We start from the raw sequence: 21599 nt of genomic DNA on the forward strand, positions 1-21599 counted from the left end.
CAAGTACTTCTCAGTTTAATTCATTATGTTCCCTGTTCTCAAAAAAGAGAACAAGGCTGTGTGTACATAAAATCCCGTTGCAATTTCATGGAAGTGAAAAAATAAAGGACACCCTGTAACTTTCCCTTACCTAAGGGAAAGTAACAGGAAAAAGAACTTTAGAGTAAATATCCTGAGAGCTGATCATGCCAGTTAAATTTTCCATCGGCCTGCTCATTTTATTTAAAATAATCAGAATTCTAATTAAAAGGAAAACTTACCCGAACTTTGTAGTGCTACTGCACCTGCTGCTGTGGATGCCACTTGTGTTACCAAAACTCCATAGCCAAACTTTTTATGCCTGCTGATCTAACAATGTAAGTAAGGAACAATGAAAAGCAGGAAAACATAAAATGCTAATACTTTATTCATACGTTACATGCAGAGTTACTGATTCTCCTTATTACAGTACTACACATTCTTTTAGGTAAAGATAATTAGCAGCAAACACAAATCAGACACCCTATCAATGAGTTAATATTTTTGACAATCCTATTTCAGATATAGGTCCTAACCCCAGCCTTCAAATTACGTAGATTTTTGCCTTGAATGAGTCACTTCTCTAGGTCTCAGTCTCTTCATACATAAAATAAGCAACTTTGACCAGATGAAGATTAACATGCCTTCTGACTTTAAATTGTATTATTTTATTTTATTCCTTAGTTTAGTTCTTCAATAATAAATTTCCTCATTAATAAATCTGTATTGACTACCAGTTGAACTATACTTATAAATAACAGAGAAACTTTAAAAAATAATATCTTCTCAATGGTAATTATTTTTAGAGGAAATGTGATTTTTTCTCCTTGTTACATATATATAGATATGTATATATATAGATATATATATGTATATATATATCTATATATATCACACAAACACACACACACAAAGAATCCTCGTCATTAACACACAGGTTTCTAAACAGTGTTGTAGAAGACCTTGGATAATTTGTTATGTCCCAAAGAGAGTACTATACATATATTCATGGTAAACACAAAAATATCACGCTTGGCAGAAAACAGAATATGGAAATAATAAACAATAAAAAAAAAATTCCTTCTCAGATCTTAGTTATGACCAGGTTGGCTAATAAAATGGCTGACTTCTAAACAAAGTTAACTAACCATTTATAATTTTTATTTTTTCAATATTCCATTAAAAGGATCTGTTTCAATCACATTTTAAAAATATAATCTATACGTTCAGATTTGAGGGCAAAAAAAAAGTAGGAAGGAACTAAAAGATCATGGGAAAGAATTAGATTTCTTCAATTTTCTGCTATTCATGTCTTTATAAGTTTGCTTTCCTTTTCTAATTTTATTACTTATATTTTCCACTTTCCTTAATTTACCATACATTAGTTCTGTAGTTAGATGACACAGAGGTACAGAAATATGAATGTTTTTTTCCTGCTTGCCCTCCTCTGTAATAACTCAAAAAATACCTTACACATCAGTCATCCCCACTGACTCTGCTGATTTTGATACTAGTAGCCACAGGAGCCTCCCAAATTCATATTAAGTACTGAAAAGGAAAAGGCAAAGCAAAACTTCAGAAAAGTTAGAGATGCTTGACTAAAGTATTACTTAACTTTCAGGAACACTGTTAAAGACAAATTCTAGTCTTACTGCCTTCAGTAATTCGGTGTGAGCATTCACAGATCATTTTACAAAGTGCGGGTCTCTACTTTCTCTTCAGCAAAATTAAGGAAATGGACTAGTAGCTTTCTTACAAGATACCAGAGACTCTAAATTTTCAAAAAAACATCCTGAATAGCATAAAGCATCATTAAAATATTGAATCATATTATAAGGTTGTGCATTACTGAGATTTAGGGAACAGTATCCTCTATTATAACCACCAGTGTGGTACAAAGGAAGGCTAAATTCTTTTAATATTCATAAATGTTAAAACAATGACATCTAGTCTTAGATATACGATCACAGTAGCAAAAGTTATGTATGTATAGTCTCAAGCATCTGAGAAAGAAAAATGTCTTTGAATTGCTTTAGTATTTTCAAAAATGTAAAAAAAAAAAAACACACACACACACAAAACAAACAAACAAACAAAAAAAACCACCCAAATGGTTAACTAAGTACACAAGGAGATTCAAACTCACCAGCAGAGAAATTCATATTAAAATGACAAATTCATTTATGTAAACTTAAAACTCCCAAGAAACTTAAATATTTACTATAGTCTGAATATTTGTGTCTCAATAAAATTCGTATGTTGAAATCCTAAACCCCAAAGGTGATGTAGTGAATGGGACCTTGATTAGATCATGAGGCGGTTGAGTCCCCAAGAATAGAATTAGTACTCTTTCAAAAAAGATCCCGGAGAGCTCCCTAGCCCTTATCCACGTGAGGATACAATGACACATCTATGATCAGAAGAGGGCCCTCACCTGACCACACTGGCATCCTGATCGTGGACTTCCAGCTTCCAGAACTGTGAGCAATAAATGTGTGCTGTTTATAAACCACACAATCTATGGTATTTTAACAGCCTAAATGGACTAAGACAATATTTGACAAGAAGTATCCACACCCCAGGATACTATACATACTAAACACATTAGCATGGAACCCAGGGATAAAGGAATACATGCCAGGTGAAATGGAACTGTGACTCAGAAATGACAGGGGAATCAAATTAATCAAGACAGACATCTTACATGCACAGATAAGAAGAGATGCCATTAACTAAGGTATATAAATAACTAAGTTCTCTATACTTGAGGTCCATTTAAATAAGAAATAAAAACACATCTGCACATACAAACCTAATATCATAAACCCATGAACAAATTTTCAGATGTTTTATTTGTGAAGAGATGCTCAGGGCCCTCCCTCATAAACCACCTACTCTTCTAGACAAAAACTCTGAGTTATCTGTGTTTTCACAGGTTTAAGCAAAAGCAGGAAATTAGAACTGAAGAACAAATAAAATGGCATTTACAACCTGGTAACCTAGTAACATCAATATACAACAGCTGCCAGAAACAAAGAAGACACAATTTAAAAGCATACATACGATCCAAAAAGCCAAGAAGCTCAGGGATATTTATGCTATCACAGCAAGAAGCTGAATACACCTCAATGAACTTCTGTGAAAGGGCTAAATTATGCTTGACATTTTAACAGTATCAGTAAAATCCCTCTACAAATATTTTTTTTTAATGTGAGAACTAAATTCTTATTAACATTTGCATTTAAGCCCAATGAGGTTTATCCCCTTCCTGAAAGTCCATCCAGTTTTAGTGTAACCAAAATTTATTATATTTATAACACATCTGGATGGTTAAATGTATTTTTCAATTCCATCTGGTTGCTTCCCATCCTGTAAACACATACATAGAGAGCAACATCAACTCTAATGCTTTCTTGAAAAAATATCAAGTTCAATATTACAATACTATATGGCTTTTTAATTGAGGTTTAATAACCTCTTCTGCAGAGAAGACAGAAAGATGTTCTTAATGGCTTTTACAACAACAAAAATTATTTTTGCCTGCGGCAGATGGTAATTCATACCTGTAATTTTTTTGCATATCGGTTGAACATAAATGTCACACATTCATTGATGGCACCTGTTCTTTGAAGAACGAGTAGTCCTTTGGGAGTGGCAGCAAAATTTAGTAAATCATCTAACAAATTCTCTTCCCAAGCCATACTGAAACAGGTAAAAGAAAGGTATGCATTTCATTATTACACTCAAAACTGAAAAGAAAATAATTTCAGCTTAATACTGCTAATAAACTTACAGAGTACATACTGATGGCTAAGTATGCAGTTTAAAAAGTAAGATAAATAAAAAGTATGGCTTCCATGAGAGTGAGTTTTTATTACTATATTTTCTATGCCAATAATTTTCTTCCACTTTAATCAAATGTTAACTACAGGTGTCAGCACTTTTATTACATCTAGTTTCTCTCATCTTCACTTTAATTTCATTCTCTTCTCCTACCATAATTCTGCTGGGCTTGAATCCCCAAGTCCCAACTCTCCATTATTTCCATACTTTCTTTTCATTACAGAGTATCTGTCTTTTAACTTTATAAGGCATATCAGGAACAGTACCTTTATTTTCATAGGTTTTTTAATTTTACTTTTAGAGAATGACATTTTTTTCCTCAAACTCTTTTAAAAGGAAGGACAGTAACATTCTCCAGAAAAAAATTCTGAAACACTCAGAAGACACAGTTAATAGGAGAGTCAGAGCAAGAAATACAGAAATGTAGGAGGGGATATGAGCACTTCATTTGGAAGTACCAAAAGGAGAAAATGGACTACCTACTCGATAGTCCTAGTTGTCTGGAAAGAAACTTTGCATATAAAAATAGGCAAAAAAACAATATCTACATGTATAGTGAAATTGTGAGTATGGAGATGAATGCCATTTTCCCCCAAGGAAGTATCAGAAGTCTGTTTTGAAAAGGATTGTAAAGAAATTTGGAACTTAAAATTGAATGATTAGTTCATGTTTTGACATCTATCCCTCTATACCAATAACACAAAGCAATGGCCAAAGACATAACCATGTTTAAATAACAAATTCCACCATGGACAGAGAACAGAAATACAAAGAAATAGAACTCTACTTTTAAGGTAAATGCAGGCAACAGAAACCAAATTTATTGTTCCAGTAGGATATAAAGGACTAACGGAATTACCTCTGAGACACAAGACTAGTGCTAGACTCACTGCTTAAGACCTAAGACTGGATAAGACTAATAAAAATAATATATATTTAACTGGATTAAAATAAAATTTATATACTTAAAAAATACTACATACAGAGAAAATGTGAGAGAGGGGAGGAGCAAGATGGCAGAGGAGTAAGAGACCTAAATTTCTTCTGGTCCCAGGAATTCAGCTAGATAGTTATCAAACCATTCTGAACACCTATAAACTCAACAGAAGACCATAAGAAAAGAATAGCATCAATTCCATGAACAGAAAAGTAACCACTTTCTGGAGGATAGGACGTGCAGAGAAGTAAATCCAAGGTGATATTTGGGAAGACAAACCACAGGGGGAGGCAGTAGCTAAGCAAGGAGTGGAATCTTTGCTGGGACACTGTGGTCTCAGGATCCTAAAGGTCACAGAAAGACCATGGGTGCCTAAGTGTGGTAGAGCTCTCAAGTATCAGAGTGGGGAAGCTGGCTGCGAAGACAGAGCCAAGTAAAGGGCTCTCAGCTTGGGGATGCCTTAAACTGTGATCCGCACAACAGCTGGGCCACTACTATTGGAGCAGGGACACAAGTGGCAGATCTAGGGAGAGTCCCCTTCCTCCCTGTGGTGTGCATAGGAGCACACCACAGAATCTGCTTGGTTTGGAAACTCCAAACTGTGGCATGTGCCAGAGACAGAAACGCTTGGTCACAGGCCAGGTGAGCACACAGTGAGGAGAGAGATCAAGGAGACAGGAATGACTGGCCGCTTCTCTCAAAGGGTTCAGCAAGGAGTGGGGCCCAAGTTCTTGTCTCCTCCAGGGCCAGAGATAATAGTAAAACTTACAAGTCTCAGAGACAAAGAGAAAATCCTGAAAGCCCCTCAGGACAAGAAGTCTGCATCCTACAATAGTAGAAACATTAGATTGACAGCAGGGCCAGAGATAGGGAGGCCGCTATTTTCATTCTCATCCTCCAAAGCTATATGGAAAGCTTTCTGGAAACAGAAGCTACCAAGAGCAACCCCAAGCAGATTACTCAGCCTGGTCCCTACTAAGGGCAGCACAATTTCACCTTGGGAAAAGACATTCAGAATCAATGCAACAGGGCCCTCCCCAGAAGATCAGAAAGAAAATGCAGCCAAGACCAAGTTTACCCACCAAAGAAAACTGCAAAACTTCAGCACTAGGGGAATACAGCATATAGAATTTAGGGCTTTTTTCCTATGATCCTTTAGTCTTTTGAAGTTAATTTTTTTAATTTTATTTTATCTTTTTCTAGGTTTCATTTAATTTTTCTTCTTTCCTTTTTCAACCAACAGCTTATCAATTCCTTTTTTAAAATCTTTTTAACTTTTCATTGTTACAGTCATATTTTATTTCTTTACTGTATTTAACCTTATTTTATGTATATACATAATTTTTTCTTGCTTTAAAGATTTGGGATACAGTTTCCTCTAACAGACCAAAATATACCTTAAATCTAGTGTATGGATTTGTTCACGTTTCCCAGCTGATCACATTCTCTCTTATTTTAAAAAATTTTTGGTCCTTTTTCAACCAACTTATTTTATCAATTCCTTTTCTAATATCTTTTTAAATTTTCATCTTTATAGCAATATTCCATCCCTTCATCATACTTCCCCTTATTTTTTGTATATATAGATGTTTTTATTTCTTTAAACTTTTGGGAGGCAGTTTTTTCTAACAGAGTAACATATGCCCAAAATCTAGTGTGTGGCTCCGTTCTATTCCCCAGTATGATCATATTCTTTTTTTTTTTCTTTTCCTTTCTTTTTGCCCCGATTTTGGGTCTCTTGTTTAGTGTGTATTTTTCTGGGGCTGTTGTTACCCTTTTAGCATTTTGTTCTCTCATTTATCTATTCTTCTTTGGACAAAGTGACAAAATGAAAAAGCTCACCTCAAAAAAAAAAAAAAAGAGAGTAAGAGGCAGGACCAACAGTAAGATGTAGGAACGAGAGTTCATAATGACAATTATAAAGATAATAGTTGGGCTTGAAAAAAGCATAAAAGATACTAAAGAATCCCCTTCTGAAGATATAAAAGAACTAAAACCTTACCAAGTTGAAATTAAAAAGGCTATTAATTACATGCAATAAAAAACGGAGGCACTAACTGCTAGGATAAATGAGGCAGAAGAGAGAATTAGTGATACAGACACATTAGATTTTAAACCAAAACTATAGTAAGAGATGAGGAAGAACACTATTATCATATTTAAGGAGTCTATCCAACAAGATCTTACAATTTTAAATATCTATGTCCCTAACATGGGAGTAGCCAATTATATAAGCCAGTTAATAACAAAATCAAAGAAACACATCAACAATAATAAAATAATACTAGGGGAATTTAACACCCCCTCACTGAAATAGACAGATCATCTAAGCAAAAGATCAACAAGGAAATGAGGCTTTAAATGACACATTGGACCAGATGGAAGTCACAGATATATTCAGAACATTCCATCTCAAAGCTACAGAATACACATTCTTCGCTAGTGTACATGGAAAATTCTCCAGAATAGATCACATCCTGGGTCACAAATCAGGTCTCAACTGGTACCAAAACACTGGGATCATTCCCTGAATATTTTTGGACCACAATGCTTTCAAACTAGAACACAAACACAAGAGGAAAATTGGAAAGAACTCAAATAAATGGAGGACAAAGAGCATCCTACTAAAGAATGAATGGGTCAACCAGGAAATTAAAGAAGAATTTCTAAAAATTCATGGAAACAAATGAAAATGCAAACACAACTGTCCAAAATCTTTGGGATGCAGCAAAATATAGGAAAATATAGAGGAAAATATAGAGCAATACAAGCCTTTCTCAAGAAACAAGAAAGGTCTCAATTACACAACCTAACCCTGCACCTAAAGAAGCTGGAGAAAGAACACAAATAAAGCCTAACCCCAGCAGGACAAGAGAAATAATAAAGATCACGGCAGATATCAATGAAATGGAAACAAAAAGAACAGTAGAACAGATCAACGAAAGTAGGAACTGGTTCTTTGAGAGAATTAATAAGACTGATAAACCCATGGCCAGACTTATCAAAAAGAAAAGAAAAGGACCCAAATTGTTAAAATCATGAATGAAAGAGGAAAGATCACAACCAACACTAAAGAAATACAAACAATAATAAAAACATATTATGAGCAACTATACGCCAGCATATTAGACAATATGGAAGAAATGGATGCATTCCTAGAGACATACAAACTACCAAAACTGAATCAGGAAGAAATAGAAAACCTGAACAAACCCAAAACCAGTAAGGAAATTGAAGCAGTCTTTAAAAATCTCCCGAGAAACAAGAGCTCAGGGCCAGATGGCTTCCCAGGGGAATTCTAACAAACATTTAAAGAATGTTAAAGAATATTTTTTGAAACTATTCCAAAAAAACAGAAATGGAAGGAAAACCTCCAAACTCATTTTATGAGGCCTACATGACCTTGATCCCAAAATCAGAGAAAGATTCCATCAAAAAAGGAGAATTACAGACCAATATCCCTGATGAACACAGATGCAAAAATTCTCACCAAAATACTAGCCAATAGGATCCAATAGTACATTAAAAGGATTACTCACCACAACCAAATGGGGTTTATTCCTGGGCTGCAAGGATGGTTTAACATCCACAAATCAATCAATGTTATACAATATACTAATAAAAGAAAGGACAAGAACCATATGATACTCTCAATAGATGCTGAGAAAACATATGACAAAGTACAACACTCTTTCTTGATGAAAATTCTTCACAGTGAAGGATAGTGGGTACGTACCTTAATATCACAAAAGCCATCTATGAAAAGCCTAAGCAAATATCACTCTCAATGGGGAAAAACAGAGATTTTCCCAAAGGTCAGGAACACGGTAGGAATGTCCACTTTCACCACTGCTATTCAACATAGTACTAGAAATCTTAGCCTCAGCAATCACACAACAAAAAGAAACAAAAGGCATCCAAATCAGCAAAGAAGAAGTCAAACTCTCACTCTTTGTAGATGATATGATACTTTACATGGAAAATCCAAAAGACTCCACTCCAAAACACTAGAACTCATACAGGAACTCAGGAATTCAGTAAAGTATCAGGATATAAAATCAATGCAAAGAAATCAGTTGTATTTCTATACAACAACAAAACAGAAAAAAGAGAAATTAAGGAGTCGATTTCATTTACAACTGCACCCAAAACTGTAATATACCTAGGAATAAATTTAACCAAAGAGGCAAAGAATCTGTAGTCAGAAAATTATAGAATACTCATGAAAGAAATTGAGGAAGACACAAAGAAATGGGAAAACGTTCCATGTTCATGGATTGGAAGAATAAATATTGTGAAAATGTCTATGCTACTTAGAGCAATCTACATGTTTAATGCATTCCCTACCTAAATACCACCAATTTTTTTCAAAGAAATGGAACAAATAATCTTAAAATTTAAATAGAACCAGAAAAGACCCCAAATATCCAGAAGAATGTTGAAAAAGAAAACCAAAGCTGGCAGCATCACAATTCTAGACTTCAAGTTCTATTACAAAGCTGTCATCATCAAAACAGTATGGTACTGGCACAAAAACAGACACACATATCAATGGAACAGACTAGAGAGCCCAGAAATGGACCGTCAAATCTACGGTAAACCAAACTTCAGCAAAGCAGGAAAGAATGTCCAATGGAAAAAAGACAGTCTCTTCAACAAATGATGTTGCGGAAATTGGGACAGCCACGTGCGGAAGAATGATACTGGACCACTTCCTTATACCACGCACAAAAACAGACTCAAAGTGGACGAAAGACCTGAACATGAGACAGGGATTCATCAAAATCCTTGAGGAGAACACAGACAGCAACCTCTTTGACCTCAGCTCCAACAACTTTTTCCTAGACACATCGCTAAAGACAAGGGAAGCAAGGGCAAAAATGAACAACTGGGACTTCATCAAGATAAAAAGCTTTTGCACAGAAAAGGAAACAATCAACAAAAACAAAAGACAAGTGACAGAATGGGAAAAGACATTTGCAAATCACATATCAGATAAAGGGCTAGTATCCAAAGTATCCAAATCTATAAGGAACTTACCAACTCAACTATAGATAGATAGATAGATAGATAGATAGATAGATAGATAGATAGATACCAGTTCCTACTATATATATATATCTATCTATGTATAGATGTATAGATAGATAGATATATATATCAAAGAACAAATAATCCAATCAAGAAATGGGAAGAGGACATGAACAGACATTTCTGCAAAGAAGACATCCAAATGACCAACAGACACATGAAAAAGTGCTCAACATCGCTTGGCATCAAGGAAATACAAATCAAGACCTCAATGAGATACCATCAGTCAGAATGGCTAAAATTAACAAGTCAGGAAACGACAGTTGTGGCAAAGATGCAGAGAAAGGGGAAGAGAAAGGGAACCCTCCTACCCTGTTGGTGGGAATGCAAGCTAGTGTGCCCACTCTGGAAAACAATATGGAGGTTTCTCAAAAAGTTGAAAACAGAACTACCCTATGACCCAGTAATTGCACTATTGGGTATTTACCCCAAAGATACAAAGGTGGTGATATGAAGTGGCACATGCACCCCAATGTTTACAGCAGCAATGTCTACAATAGCCAATCTATGGAAAGAGCCTAGATGTCCATCAACAGATGAATGGATAAAGAAGATGTGGTATAGAGAGAGAGAGAAAGAGTGGAATATTACATAGCCATCAAAAAATGAAATCTTGCCACTTGCGACGATATGGATGGAACAAGAGGGTATTATGCTAAGTGAAATAAGTCAATCTGAGAAAGACAATTATCAGATGATCTCACTGATATGAGGAATTTGAGAAAAAAGACAGAGGATCACAGGGAAAGGGAGGGGAAAATGAAACAAGATGAAACCAGAGAGGGAGACAAACCATAAGAGACTCTTAATCTCAGGAAACAAAACTGAGGGTTGCTGGAGTGGAGGGGGGTGGGAGGGATGGGGTGGCTGGGTGATGGACACTGGGAAGGGTTTGTGCTATGGTGAGCACTGTGAATTATGTAAAATTGATGAATCACAGACCTATACCCTTGAAACAAGTAACATATGTTAATTAAAATAAAATAAAATAAAATAAAATAGTATTGCATATAATGAAATGCTTCTGTATGTATAACACAGACTCTAAAAGTGGGGCTTTGGCAAGCCATAAGCCTAGGGCAACAGGAAGCCACAGACAGAGCCTCATTTCTAGAAATGAGCACATCATCAATTTATTTTTTAGTTCTTTAGTTCTATCTCTGATATTTACATCATCACTGACAGGAGCCTCAAAATTCCAATACAGTATTTATTTAAAATATGACCATAAAAAGAAAAAAAAAACATTAAACTGGACAGGAAGAAATTAATAGAAAAACTTAAGTAGGGAGAAACAGTAAGGGAAGAGGGGAAAAGTAGGGAAGCAAACAAACAAAAAAAGATTCTCTTAATTCCACTACTAGGTATTTACCCAAAAAATACAAAACACTAATTTAAAAAGATATATACCCTATTTTTATAGCAGCATTATTTACAATAGCTAAACACAGAAGCAGCTAAAGTGTCCATCATTAGACGAAAGAAGAAGAGGTGGTATGTATATAAGTGTGCATGTGTGTGGTGTGTGTGTATATATATATGTGTGCACACACACACACATAATGGAATAGTACTTAGCCATAAAAGAGAATGAAATCACGCTATTTTCAATAACATGGATGGAGCTAAAAAGTATAATGCTAAGTGAAATATGACAGCTGGAAAAAGACAAATACCACATAATTTCGCTCATCTGTGGAATTTAAGAAACAAAACAAATGAAAAAGGACAAACCAAAAATCAGACTCTTAACTCTAGAGAACAAACAGATGGTTACCAGAGGGGAGGTGGGAGGGGTGATGGGTGAAACAGCTGAAGGGATTTAAGAGTACACTTACCATGATGAGTACTGAGTAATGTACGGAATTGGTAAATCACTATACTGAATACCTTAAACTAATATAACACTCACTATATGTTAACTAAACTGGAATTTTTTTTAAAAAGGAAAAGAAACATATTAGGAATCTGCTATGTACTGGTATTAGGATACTCTAGTTAACTAACACAGATGGTTTTACACTCAAGTTTAACCAAATTATGAAGGAACAAATAATGTCTATCTCATACTGACTTCTCAATTAACACAAAAGAAGAGGAGACATTCAATTCTATGAGCTAACTGAACTCTGACGATGAAAATGAAATAGTTCTGACTCTATATATCAAAACTCTATAAAATCTTTTATTTCTAAGACTTTAATATCATATTTTGAGAGATCCTCCCTTTCCCCCAGAATCAAGTTTCTACATGAAGCACATTCCCCAGTTTAACACTGCTTGGCCCTCCTAATCATTAACTCCTCCCCTAGAAGGGACTCAGGAGATTTGCGGAATAACCTCAGAATGCCTAGCTAAGCAATGCCTCTCTCTCAGTCTACTTGTTTGTGATCCAGCTACCTGGAGGAAACACACATTCTGCTCTGTTCTACTATGTAGTTAAGTTTGATCTTTGTAAGCTCTGCTTTAGAGGGAAGCCTACAGCTGTCCATGGCCAATGTGACAGAAGGGTAAATCTAATTCTTGAGATTTTAGGAACCCTCTGTTACTCAGTGTTTTGATTTGTTTGACTTCTTTATCATTATTACTCGGTTCACAACTCAGGAGGAAAGGAGTGGCATATAATTTATTAGCTCCTTCACACTTTAACTTCAGAATCTAAAAATATCACTGAGAGTTAAATGTATTAAGTACATTAATCATGTTCCCTCTTCTAGCCTATTGACCATACTATTTCTTCCATATGAAATAATGTTCAGTATTTAGTCAATTAACATCTATTCTCTTTAACTTCTATGGAAAGTGGAGTTCTTATGGAAAGATTTCCCCACAACTTCTTATGGAAAGATTTCCCCACAAGGTGCCTCCCAATGGATCCCATATGGCCCCACGATATAAATTTAGCATACTATATTGCCATGTTGTATTTATTTATTCTACAGGACACAATAAGCTCTTAAGGCATACAGGTATCCCCAAGAAGTCAAAGCACTTGGTCCAATATATAGTGGAATGAATTAGAAAATGAATGTATGAATGAAATGAAAAATGACAAATCATAGAAGATTTCAAAGAAAGATCTGAGATGCCCAGGTGGCTCAGTCAGTTAAGCGGCTGCCTTAGCCTCAGATCCTGGTCTCAGGTCTTGTCATGGAGCCCACGTCAGGCTCCCTGCTTAGTGGGGAGTCTGCTTCTCCCTCTGCCACCCCCACCACCCATCCCTATTCCTCTGTTCCCTCTCTCTCTTAAATACATAAATAAAATCTTTTTAAAAAAAGAAAAGAAAAGAAAACATCTAACAATTACCTCAAAAATTGCAGAAATGTTCTCCCCTCCTCTCTCTCAGACACATACAAAATGGCAAAGGTTTTAATTTTGTGACAACTATCAGTAAAAATTTTAGCTGATTTTTAGAGAAGAATTAACTATTTGTTAAACCATTATACTGTTAAGGAAATGAAAAAGACTTTTTGACTTCTTTAAACTGTATCTACCTGAAATGCTATTTTTAAATTTTTCTTAAGAATATCCCTTAAAGCAAGTATAGTAAGTAATGCTAGATATAAGGTACAAGTATGACATGATCCTTAAAGTTCCCTCACATGTAATTTTCCTTAATCCTATACATATACATTTAACTTCCTGTATTTTCTTTTTCTAGTTTTTATTTCAATCCAATTAATTAACATACAGTGTGATATTAGTTTCAGGTGCATTTTTGCTACACTATTCAATTACATTCTCATTTAAATTATTTCAGCAAATGTAGAAAAACAGGTAAGTTTAGTCAATTACGCTTACATGTTTTGGGATTCCTGGTTTACCGAAGAAACAGAATCCAAACCCTTTACTGGAGTAGGAATTCTTTCTGATAGCAAACTTGTCTAAAATACAACAGATTACATTAATTTTTATTGACAGCATTATTCATAAGATCTCATGATACATTTTTACAGTTGATCCTTAATATAATTAAAATTAAATTACCTTCAAATTTTAAGTTATTTGGTTTTTAATTAAATATCATCTAAAATTATTTTTAAATGAAGTATATAAATGTGGGGAAAAAAGGCTTAGTACTGAAACATACTACATTTGACTCTTGCTACATTATAATCTCTAGTGTCCATAACAAATCCCCAGCTGTCCGTAAAAATCGCTCAGAAACAGCTTCTGAAAAAGAATGTAGGTTTATACAAAGATAATTATCTAACGTCTCTCCTACCAAAAGAAAAGACTTTGAAGTGCCCAGTTTGGTCCTAGAACTTTGCCCTCGTAGGAAATGAGGTGAAGTCATCCTGTACCAAATTAAAAAGCATTATGTTCCCTAGAGTACTGTGATGCTAAGAAAATCATATTTGTCCCAGTAAAAGATTTAAACTGCATTACAATAGTGACTATATTTGAAATAAAGATTTGCAGAGAGGAAAAAAAGATTGAAATTTCTTACCTTCTTCCATGCTTTTGCTATAGACTCATGCAAACAATAAGGAATTAACACCTGCAAGCCTTCACATGTACCATATATTTGACGACACACAGAAATAAAAGCTCCTTTAACCACAGGCAACATTTCCGATCCAGAAAAAATAGAAATATCTTCATCAAGAAGTTTTTTCGAAAATTGGGCAATTATATGAGCACCTGTAGGGCTAAAACATGACAGACTAAAAGTGATTCCAAGGTTATAAATCATAACCTCTTAAAGTACTACCAAAAAGTCCAGCCATATCACAAACTTTGCATTTGCTTGGCTCCTCTTTAGTTCTCTAGCTGTTCTCTAACATGTCAACATTCCTGCTCCCACACATGTACAAATAACTGTCTAATAAGGAGAGCAGTTTCAGGAGACAAGAGGAAGGAATACACAGATAGAAAAAAGCAAAATTATACACTTAAAAAAGCTATAGACATCATGGGCCCAGGGCCATGCATAACTTCACTTGATTGTAGTAAAAACATAATTCTGAGCTCCCATGTCATTAATAGGATGTAGCTCCTTTATTTCAGAGGCTGGGACATTTTAACAGTAATAATAAGAAAACCATAGTCAATACTTAATATTCCAGGCATTGTTCTAAGTATTTTAGATGTATTAATTCATTTAATCCTTACACTAACCCTATGAAGTAGATATATTCTTCATTTTTTAAACAGGTAATATAGTTAAAGCTTACAGGAGTTAAATAACTTTAAAAATATAATATAGCTAGTAAGAAGTGGAGCCTGGACTCAAACCCAGCGTATCTAGCTCCAGAGCAGCACACGTTACAGTCAGCTGTGGATAGGACAGGATTCTGACTCTCCATGTATCCCTTCACCCATCTTCCATAGTTCCTACATTTTACCAGTCTTGTTTTATCTATTCCCTGACCTTTGCCTCTACCCACCTCTACTGGAATATTATAGGTTAAATGTCAGACAGTGATTAAGGTTTCTATGTTACATGCCAATACCCCAACTAAGAAAACTATAATTTTTAATATTATCCGATAATTCACCCATATCAAGATTCTCCTGATTAGGTACTCCTTATACCAGATTTGTATAAATCAAAATTCAAACAAGTTTCACAGAGTACATTAAGTTACTGTGATCATTTAGGCCCCCTATTTTCTTTCATAACCATGCCATTAATTTGGAGAAGTGATGTATTTTTCCTATCCATTCTTTATTTGCATAATTGCTTTACCATGCTGTCATTTAATATGTTCCTCTACTCTTCCATATTTCCTATAAATTGATAATTATATCTAGAGGTTTAAAGTTCAATTTCTTTTATTTGGCCGAACAACTTCATAACTGGTTGCTATTGTGTACCTCCTACTGCATCATTTCATTAGATACAGATCTGGTTGTCCCACTTTTAATAGTACTAAAAAATCAGCTGGTCAGATGGTATGAGCCTGAACTCTCCAGTGGGAAGTTCTCCCCACGTCAAGCCTTTTACCTAATGGTTTTAGCACCAATTCATGATTATTTCCTAAGTCAACTATTTCATTAGGAGTTACCAAATGATGATTTTTAATTTTTTCTATAAAGAACTTTATCCTCAGTAACTTAAGAGTTATATTAAAATACAGTTTGTACAGGGGCACCTGGGTGGCATAGTCAGTTGTGTCCAACTCTTGGTTTCAGCTCAGGTCAGGAGATGGAACCCTGCATTGTGCTCTAAGCTCAGCACAGACTCAGCCTGAGATTCTCTCTCACTCTCTCACTCTGCTCCTCCCACTCATACTCATGTTGCACACTCACTCTAATCAACAAAAAAAACTTTAAAAAAATAGAGTTTGACAGGAAATTGAAAAAAACAATCTGAACATTTTTAATCAATTTGCAAAATGATGAGTCAGTGTCCACAACCTCAATGGGTAACTGACAAGGTTTTTTGTTTTTTTTAATTTTAGTGTATTTTTAAAATAATTTTTGTATGCTTTATGTATGTCAATCATTAAAGTCTCTTTTTTTTTTTTTTTTAAGATTTATTTGACAGAGAGAGACACAGCAAAAGAGAGAACACAAGCAGAGGGAGTGCAAGAGGAAGAAGCAGGCTTCCTGCCAGGCGGGGAGCCCGATGCAGGGCTCAATCCCAGGACTCTAGAATCATGATCCGAGCTGAAGACTGAGCCACCCAGGCGCCCCTAAAGTCATTTTTTTAATCCTCAAATTATCCACCTTAAACCAGTAGGAGGCCCCTTCTGGTAGCCTGGGGTACTTTTGACACTATGTCTGTAGTCTTAGATAATTTCCTTACTTTCTAGAATGGTGAGATATCTTGGGACCACCTTGCATATTTCCCAGCCCAATCCAGAAACAACTACCTTCAAGGATCCCTTCCTCCTTTTGCAAAATAAAACAACAATAACAAAAATTTAGATATGTAGAGACCACAACCTGGGTGCCAACTCATTGCTAAGGGGTTGTCATTATTTGTAGGTCTCTTTAGTGGTAGTTCTGCATAAGAAAAATAAAGTAATACTTATATTTCCATTATGAATTTAAAATTCAAGTTTAACTTCTTTAATTCTCTATTCTAATTCCCTATGATGCTCATTATTTATTTGCTTTATTTTAGAGTATGTTCACAATAGTTTCAAAACATACTGATAGCAGTTTAAGACTACTTTAAGAATTTTTTCTTTCAACCTTATGATGTATCCCACTAGAAATGTTCAAATCAGGTCACTTGAGGTAATTCTTTCCTCTGCATGGGTAGGTCACTAACTTGCTAGGTGGTTAAATTCAATTATTCCTATTTGAATTTCTTTGAAATGTGAATTTTTCTTTTTTATTTAACTATTACATTTGGCATGTAAAACAGCTACACGATTCTGAAGTGAAATTTAGGTACAATGGAAGTATAACCCATATATCTTCCATCTCTATTTACCTATCCACATGTTCTTCTCTCTTCCTCTAAAACTTCCTTTTCAGTTTACCCTTTTACCACTCCTTTTGAAAAATATCAGTATTTTATTTATTCATATTCCCTTCCATTATATAAAAGGTAGCATTCTAAAACACCCTTTAGTGTTTCATTTGTTCACTTAGATATCCTGAAGATAACTCCGCAGCAATACATATAAAAATTCCATGTTCTCATTGCACAGCTGCTAAGTGCTCCTTTGTGCAAACACAATTTAATCAATCAGCCTCTTGTTATTGGAAATTTGAGATGATTCCTGTCTTTTACCAAGATAAATAATTAATCAGAAACAACCATAGCACAATGGTGATTCAAAAGAAACTGATAGTCGGGGCGCCTGGGTGGCTCGGTGGGTTAAGCCGCTGCCTTCGGCTCAGGTCATGATCTCAGAGTCCTGGGATCGAGCCCCGCATCGGGCTCTCTGCTCAGCAGGGAGCCTGCTTCCTCCTCTCTCTCTGCCTGCCTCTCTGCCTGCTTGTGATCTCTCTATCAAATAAATAAATTAAAAAAAAAATCTTTAAAAAAAAAAAAAAGAAACTGATAGTTAATGTCTTATCTGTTTAATGTAATCTGTCTAATCCGTTCAAGGTAAGGGAAACTAATGAATCATTGAACACATCAAAAACTAATAATGTACTATAAGTTGGGTAACTGAACATAATAAAAATTTTTTTAAATTTTTAAAAATTAGAAACAGAATAAATCCCACTTGGTCATGGTGAATAATCCTTTTAATGTACTGTTGAATCCTACTGGCTAGTATTTTGATGAGAATTTTTGCATCTGTGTTCATCAAGGACATTGGGATTTATTCCAGGGCTGAAAGGTTGGTTCAACATCCACAAATCAATCAATGTGATACAACACATTTTAATAAAAGAAAGAACAAGAACCATATGATACTCTCAATAGATGCTGAAAAAGCATTTGACAAAGTACAGCATCCCTTCCTGATCAAAACTCTTCAAAGTGTAGGGGTAGAGGGCACATACCTCAATATTATCAAAGCCATCTATGAAAAACCCACCGCAAATATCATTCTCAATGGAGAAAAACTGAAGCCTTTTCTGCTAAGGTCAGGAACACGGCAAGGATGTCCATTATCACCACTGCTATTCAACATAGTACTAGAAGTCCTAGCCTCAGCAATCAGACAACAAAAGGAAATTAAAGGCATCCAAATCGGCAAAGAAGAAGTCAAACTATCACTCTTCGCAGATGATATGATACTATATGTGGAAAACCCAAAAGACTCCACTCCAAAACTGCTAGAACTTGTACAGGAATTCAGTAAAGTGTCAGGATATAAAATCAATGCACAGAAATCAGTTGCATTTCTCTACACCAACAACAAGACAGAAGAAAGAGAAATTAAGGAGTCCATCCCATTTACAATTGCACCCAAAACTATAAGATACCTAGGAATAAACCTAACCAAAGAGGCTAAGAATCTATACACAGAAAACTATAAAGTACTCATGAAAGAAATTGAGGAAGACACAAAGAAATGGAAAAATACTCCATGCTCCTGGATTGGAAGAATAAATATTGTGAAAATGTCTATTCTACCTAAAGCAATCTACACATTTAATGCAATTCCTATCAAAATACTATCCATTTTTTTCAAAGAAATGGAACAAATAATCCTAAAATTTATATGGAACCAGAAAAGACCTAGAATAGCCAAAGGAATATTGAAAAACAAAGCCAAAGTTGGTGGCATCACAATTCCGGACTTCAAGCTCTATTACGAAGCTGTCATCATCAAGACAGCATGGTACTGGCACAAGAACAGACACATAGATCAATGGAACAGAACAGAGAGCCAAGAAATAGACCATCAACTCTATGGTCAACTAATCTTCGACAAAGCTGGAAAGAATGTCCAATGGAAAAAAGACAGCCTCTTCAATAAATGGTGTTGGGAAAACTGGACAGCCACATGCAGAAAAATGAAATTGGACCATTTCCTTACACCACACACGAAAATAGACTCAAAATGGATGAAGAACCTCAATGTGAGAAAGGAATCCATCAACATCCTTGAGGAGAACACAGGCAGCAACCTCTTCGACCTCAGCCACAGCAACATCTTCCTAGGAACATCGCCAAAGGCAAGGGAAGCAAGGGCAAAAATGAATTATTGTGATTTCATCAAGATCAAAAGCTTTTGCACAGCAAAGGAAACAGTTCACAAAACCAAAAGACAACTGACAGAATGGGAGAAGATATTTGCAAACGACATATCAGATAAAGGGCTAGTGTCCAAAATCTATAAAGAACTTAGCAAACTCAACACCCAAAGAACAAATAATCCAATCAAGAAATGGGCAGAAGACATGAACAGACATTTCTGCAAAGAAGACATCCAGATGGCCAACAGACACATGAAAAAGTGCTCCATATCACTCGGCATCAGGGAAATACAAATCAAAACCACAATGAGATATCACCTCACACCAGTCAGAATGGCTAAAATTAACAAGTCAGGAGATGACAGATGCTGGCGAGGATGCGGAGAAAGGGGAACCCTCCTACACTGTTGGTGGGAATGCAAGCTGGTGCAACCACTCTGGAAAACAGCATGGAGGTTCCTCAAAATGTTGAAAATAGAACTACCCTATGACCCGGCAATTGCACTACTGGGTATTTACCCTAAAGATACAAACGTAGTGATCCGAAGGGGCACGTGCACCCGAATGTTTATAGCAGCAATGTCTACAATAGCCAAACTATGGAAAGAACCTAGATGTCCATCAACAGATGAATGGATAAAGAAGATGTGGTATATATACATAATGGAATACTATGCAGCCATCAAAAGAAATGAAATCTTGCCATTTGCGACGACGTGGATGGAACTAGAGGGTATCATGCTTAGCGAAATAAGTCAATCAGAGAAAGACAACTATCATATGATCTCCCTGTTATGAGGGAGAGGAGATGCAACAATGGGGGGTTAAAGGGGTAGGAGAAGAATAAATGAAACAAGATGGGATTGGGAAGGAGACAAACCATAAGTGACTCGTAGTCTCACAAAACAAACTGAGGGTTGCTGGGGGTAGGGGGGTTAGGAGAGGGGGGTGGGGCTATGGACACTGCGGAGGGTATGTGCTGGGGTGAATGCTGTGAAGTGTGTAAACCTGGCGATTCACAGACCTGTACCCCTGGGGATAAAAATATATTATATGTCTATAAAAAATTTAAGAAAAAAAAAAGAGTCCTAGCAACAGCAATCAGACAACAAAGAGAAATAAAAAGTATTCAAATTGGCAAAAAAAAAAAAAAAAAACCTGAAGGGAACTGATAAACAATAAAAAGAAACCTTAGAACTCAAAACACAAAGTTAGTCTTCTTCATTTATAAAAGAATTGTTATCTATATAGAAAAAGACTTCCAGTTTGAATATGGTAGATTGACCTATGTTCACATCTACACCCTCTTGACATACTAAAATGCAAAAGTGAAGGGAATTTTCAGAAGGCTTTTACAGTTGTCAAGGAAAAAAGAAAGGATGTGACAGTAACAATGTTTTGGAATCTAGAAAGTAGAAAAAAATAAGTAACTCAGAATCTGGAAAAACTGAATGATCAGCCACAATATAGAAAATACAACACAATTTACTTCACAGAACCTCTCAGAAAAGTCCAATTGGTGGTAGCAACTATCTCTGGAATTAGGGGTAGAAGTGGGACTGAAAATAGAAGAGTTTCCACCTAAAAGTCAAATTAAAAAGAAGTCTGACAAGCCTCCCTTCCACATTCCATGTAGCCAACCCCATGTATCTTTTGGAAAGTAGGCAAAGATCAAGAACAGTTGAGAGTACCACAGGGTTAAATCAAAGCTTATATAGTAAAACTTGAAAACCACTCTCTCCACTCAGTCATCTTTTCCTGCTAGGCTTTTACTCTCTGTAGACAGCTAGCTATAGGAGCCTTCTCTATGGAATCTGACAAGAACAAAGACTACAGAGGCCGATATGAGAAGTTCCCCAAACAAATCCATGACAAGATTCCCTGACAGCAAAGGCCACAAGTAATGAGGTCCCACATTCCTACACAGTTTCAAACAGCTATTTACCGACTTTTAAGTATTTAAAGAAATCTCTAATCTAAAATCTGAAGCTAAGAAAACAAATAGAAAAATCAATGTGGAAGGAAAAAAGAAAATGAAAAATGAGAACTTTGTATCTTCACGGTTGTAAGAGAATTTAAACTCATGAAACAAGAAAGAATAAGATAGCAGAATAAGAATGTTCTCTTATAGAAAAAAATATAACAAGAA

The 21599-nt window shown here is 35.5% G+C and overlaps 1 protein-coding gene across 4 annotated transcripts in view; it reads right to left on the reverse strand.

Annotated features, from left to right (window-relative positions):
• Nucleotides 1-21599, reverse strand: part of TBC1D32 (TBC1 domain family member 32) — a 231951-nt gene that overhangs the window by 151341 nt on the left and 59011 nt on the right. For all 4 annotated transcript variants that reach the window (XM_032862420.1, XM_032862421.1, XM_032862423.1 and 1 more), the window contains 4 exons: nucleotides 14340-14541; nucleotides 13691-13773; nucleotides 3582-3720; nucleotides 261-348 (listed from right to left, as the gene is read on the reverse strand). In XM_032862420.1, coding sequence (XP_032718311.1) covers nucleotides 261-348; nucleotides 3582-3720; nucleotides 13691-13773; nucleotides 14340-14541 — 512 coding nt within the window. The remainder of the gene's footprint in view (nucleotides 1-260; nucleotides 349-3581; nucleotides 3721-13690; nucleotides 13774-14339; nucleotides 14542-21599) is intronic.

The sequence above is a fragment of the Lontra canadensis genome, unplaced genomic scaffold, assembly GCF_010015895.1.
Source record: "Lontra canadensis isolate GAN:19392208 unplaced genomic scaffold, GSC_riverotter_1.0 scaffold23, whole genome shotgun sequence".
NCBI lineage: Eukaryota > Metazoa > Chordata > Mammalia > Carnivora > Mustelidae > Lontra > Lontra canadensis.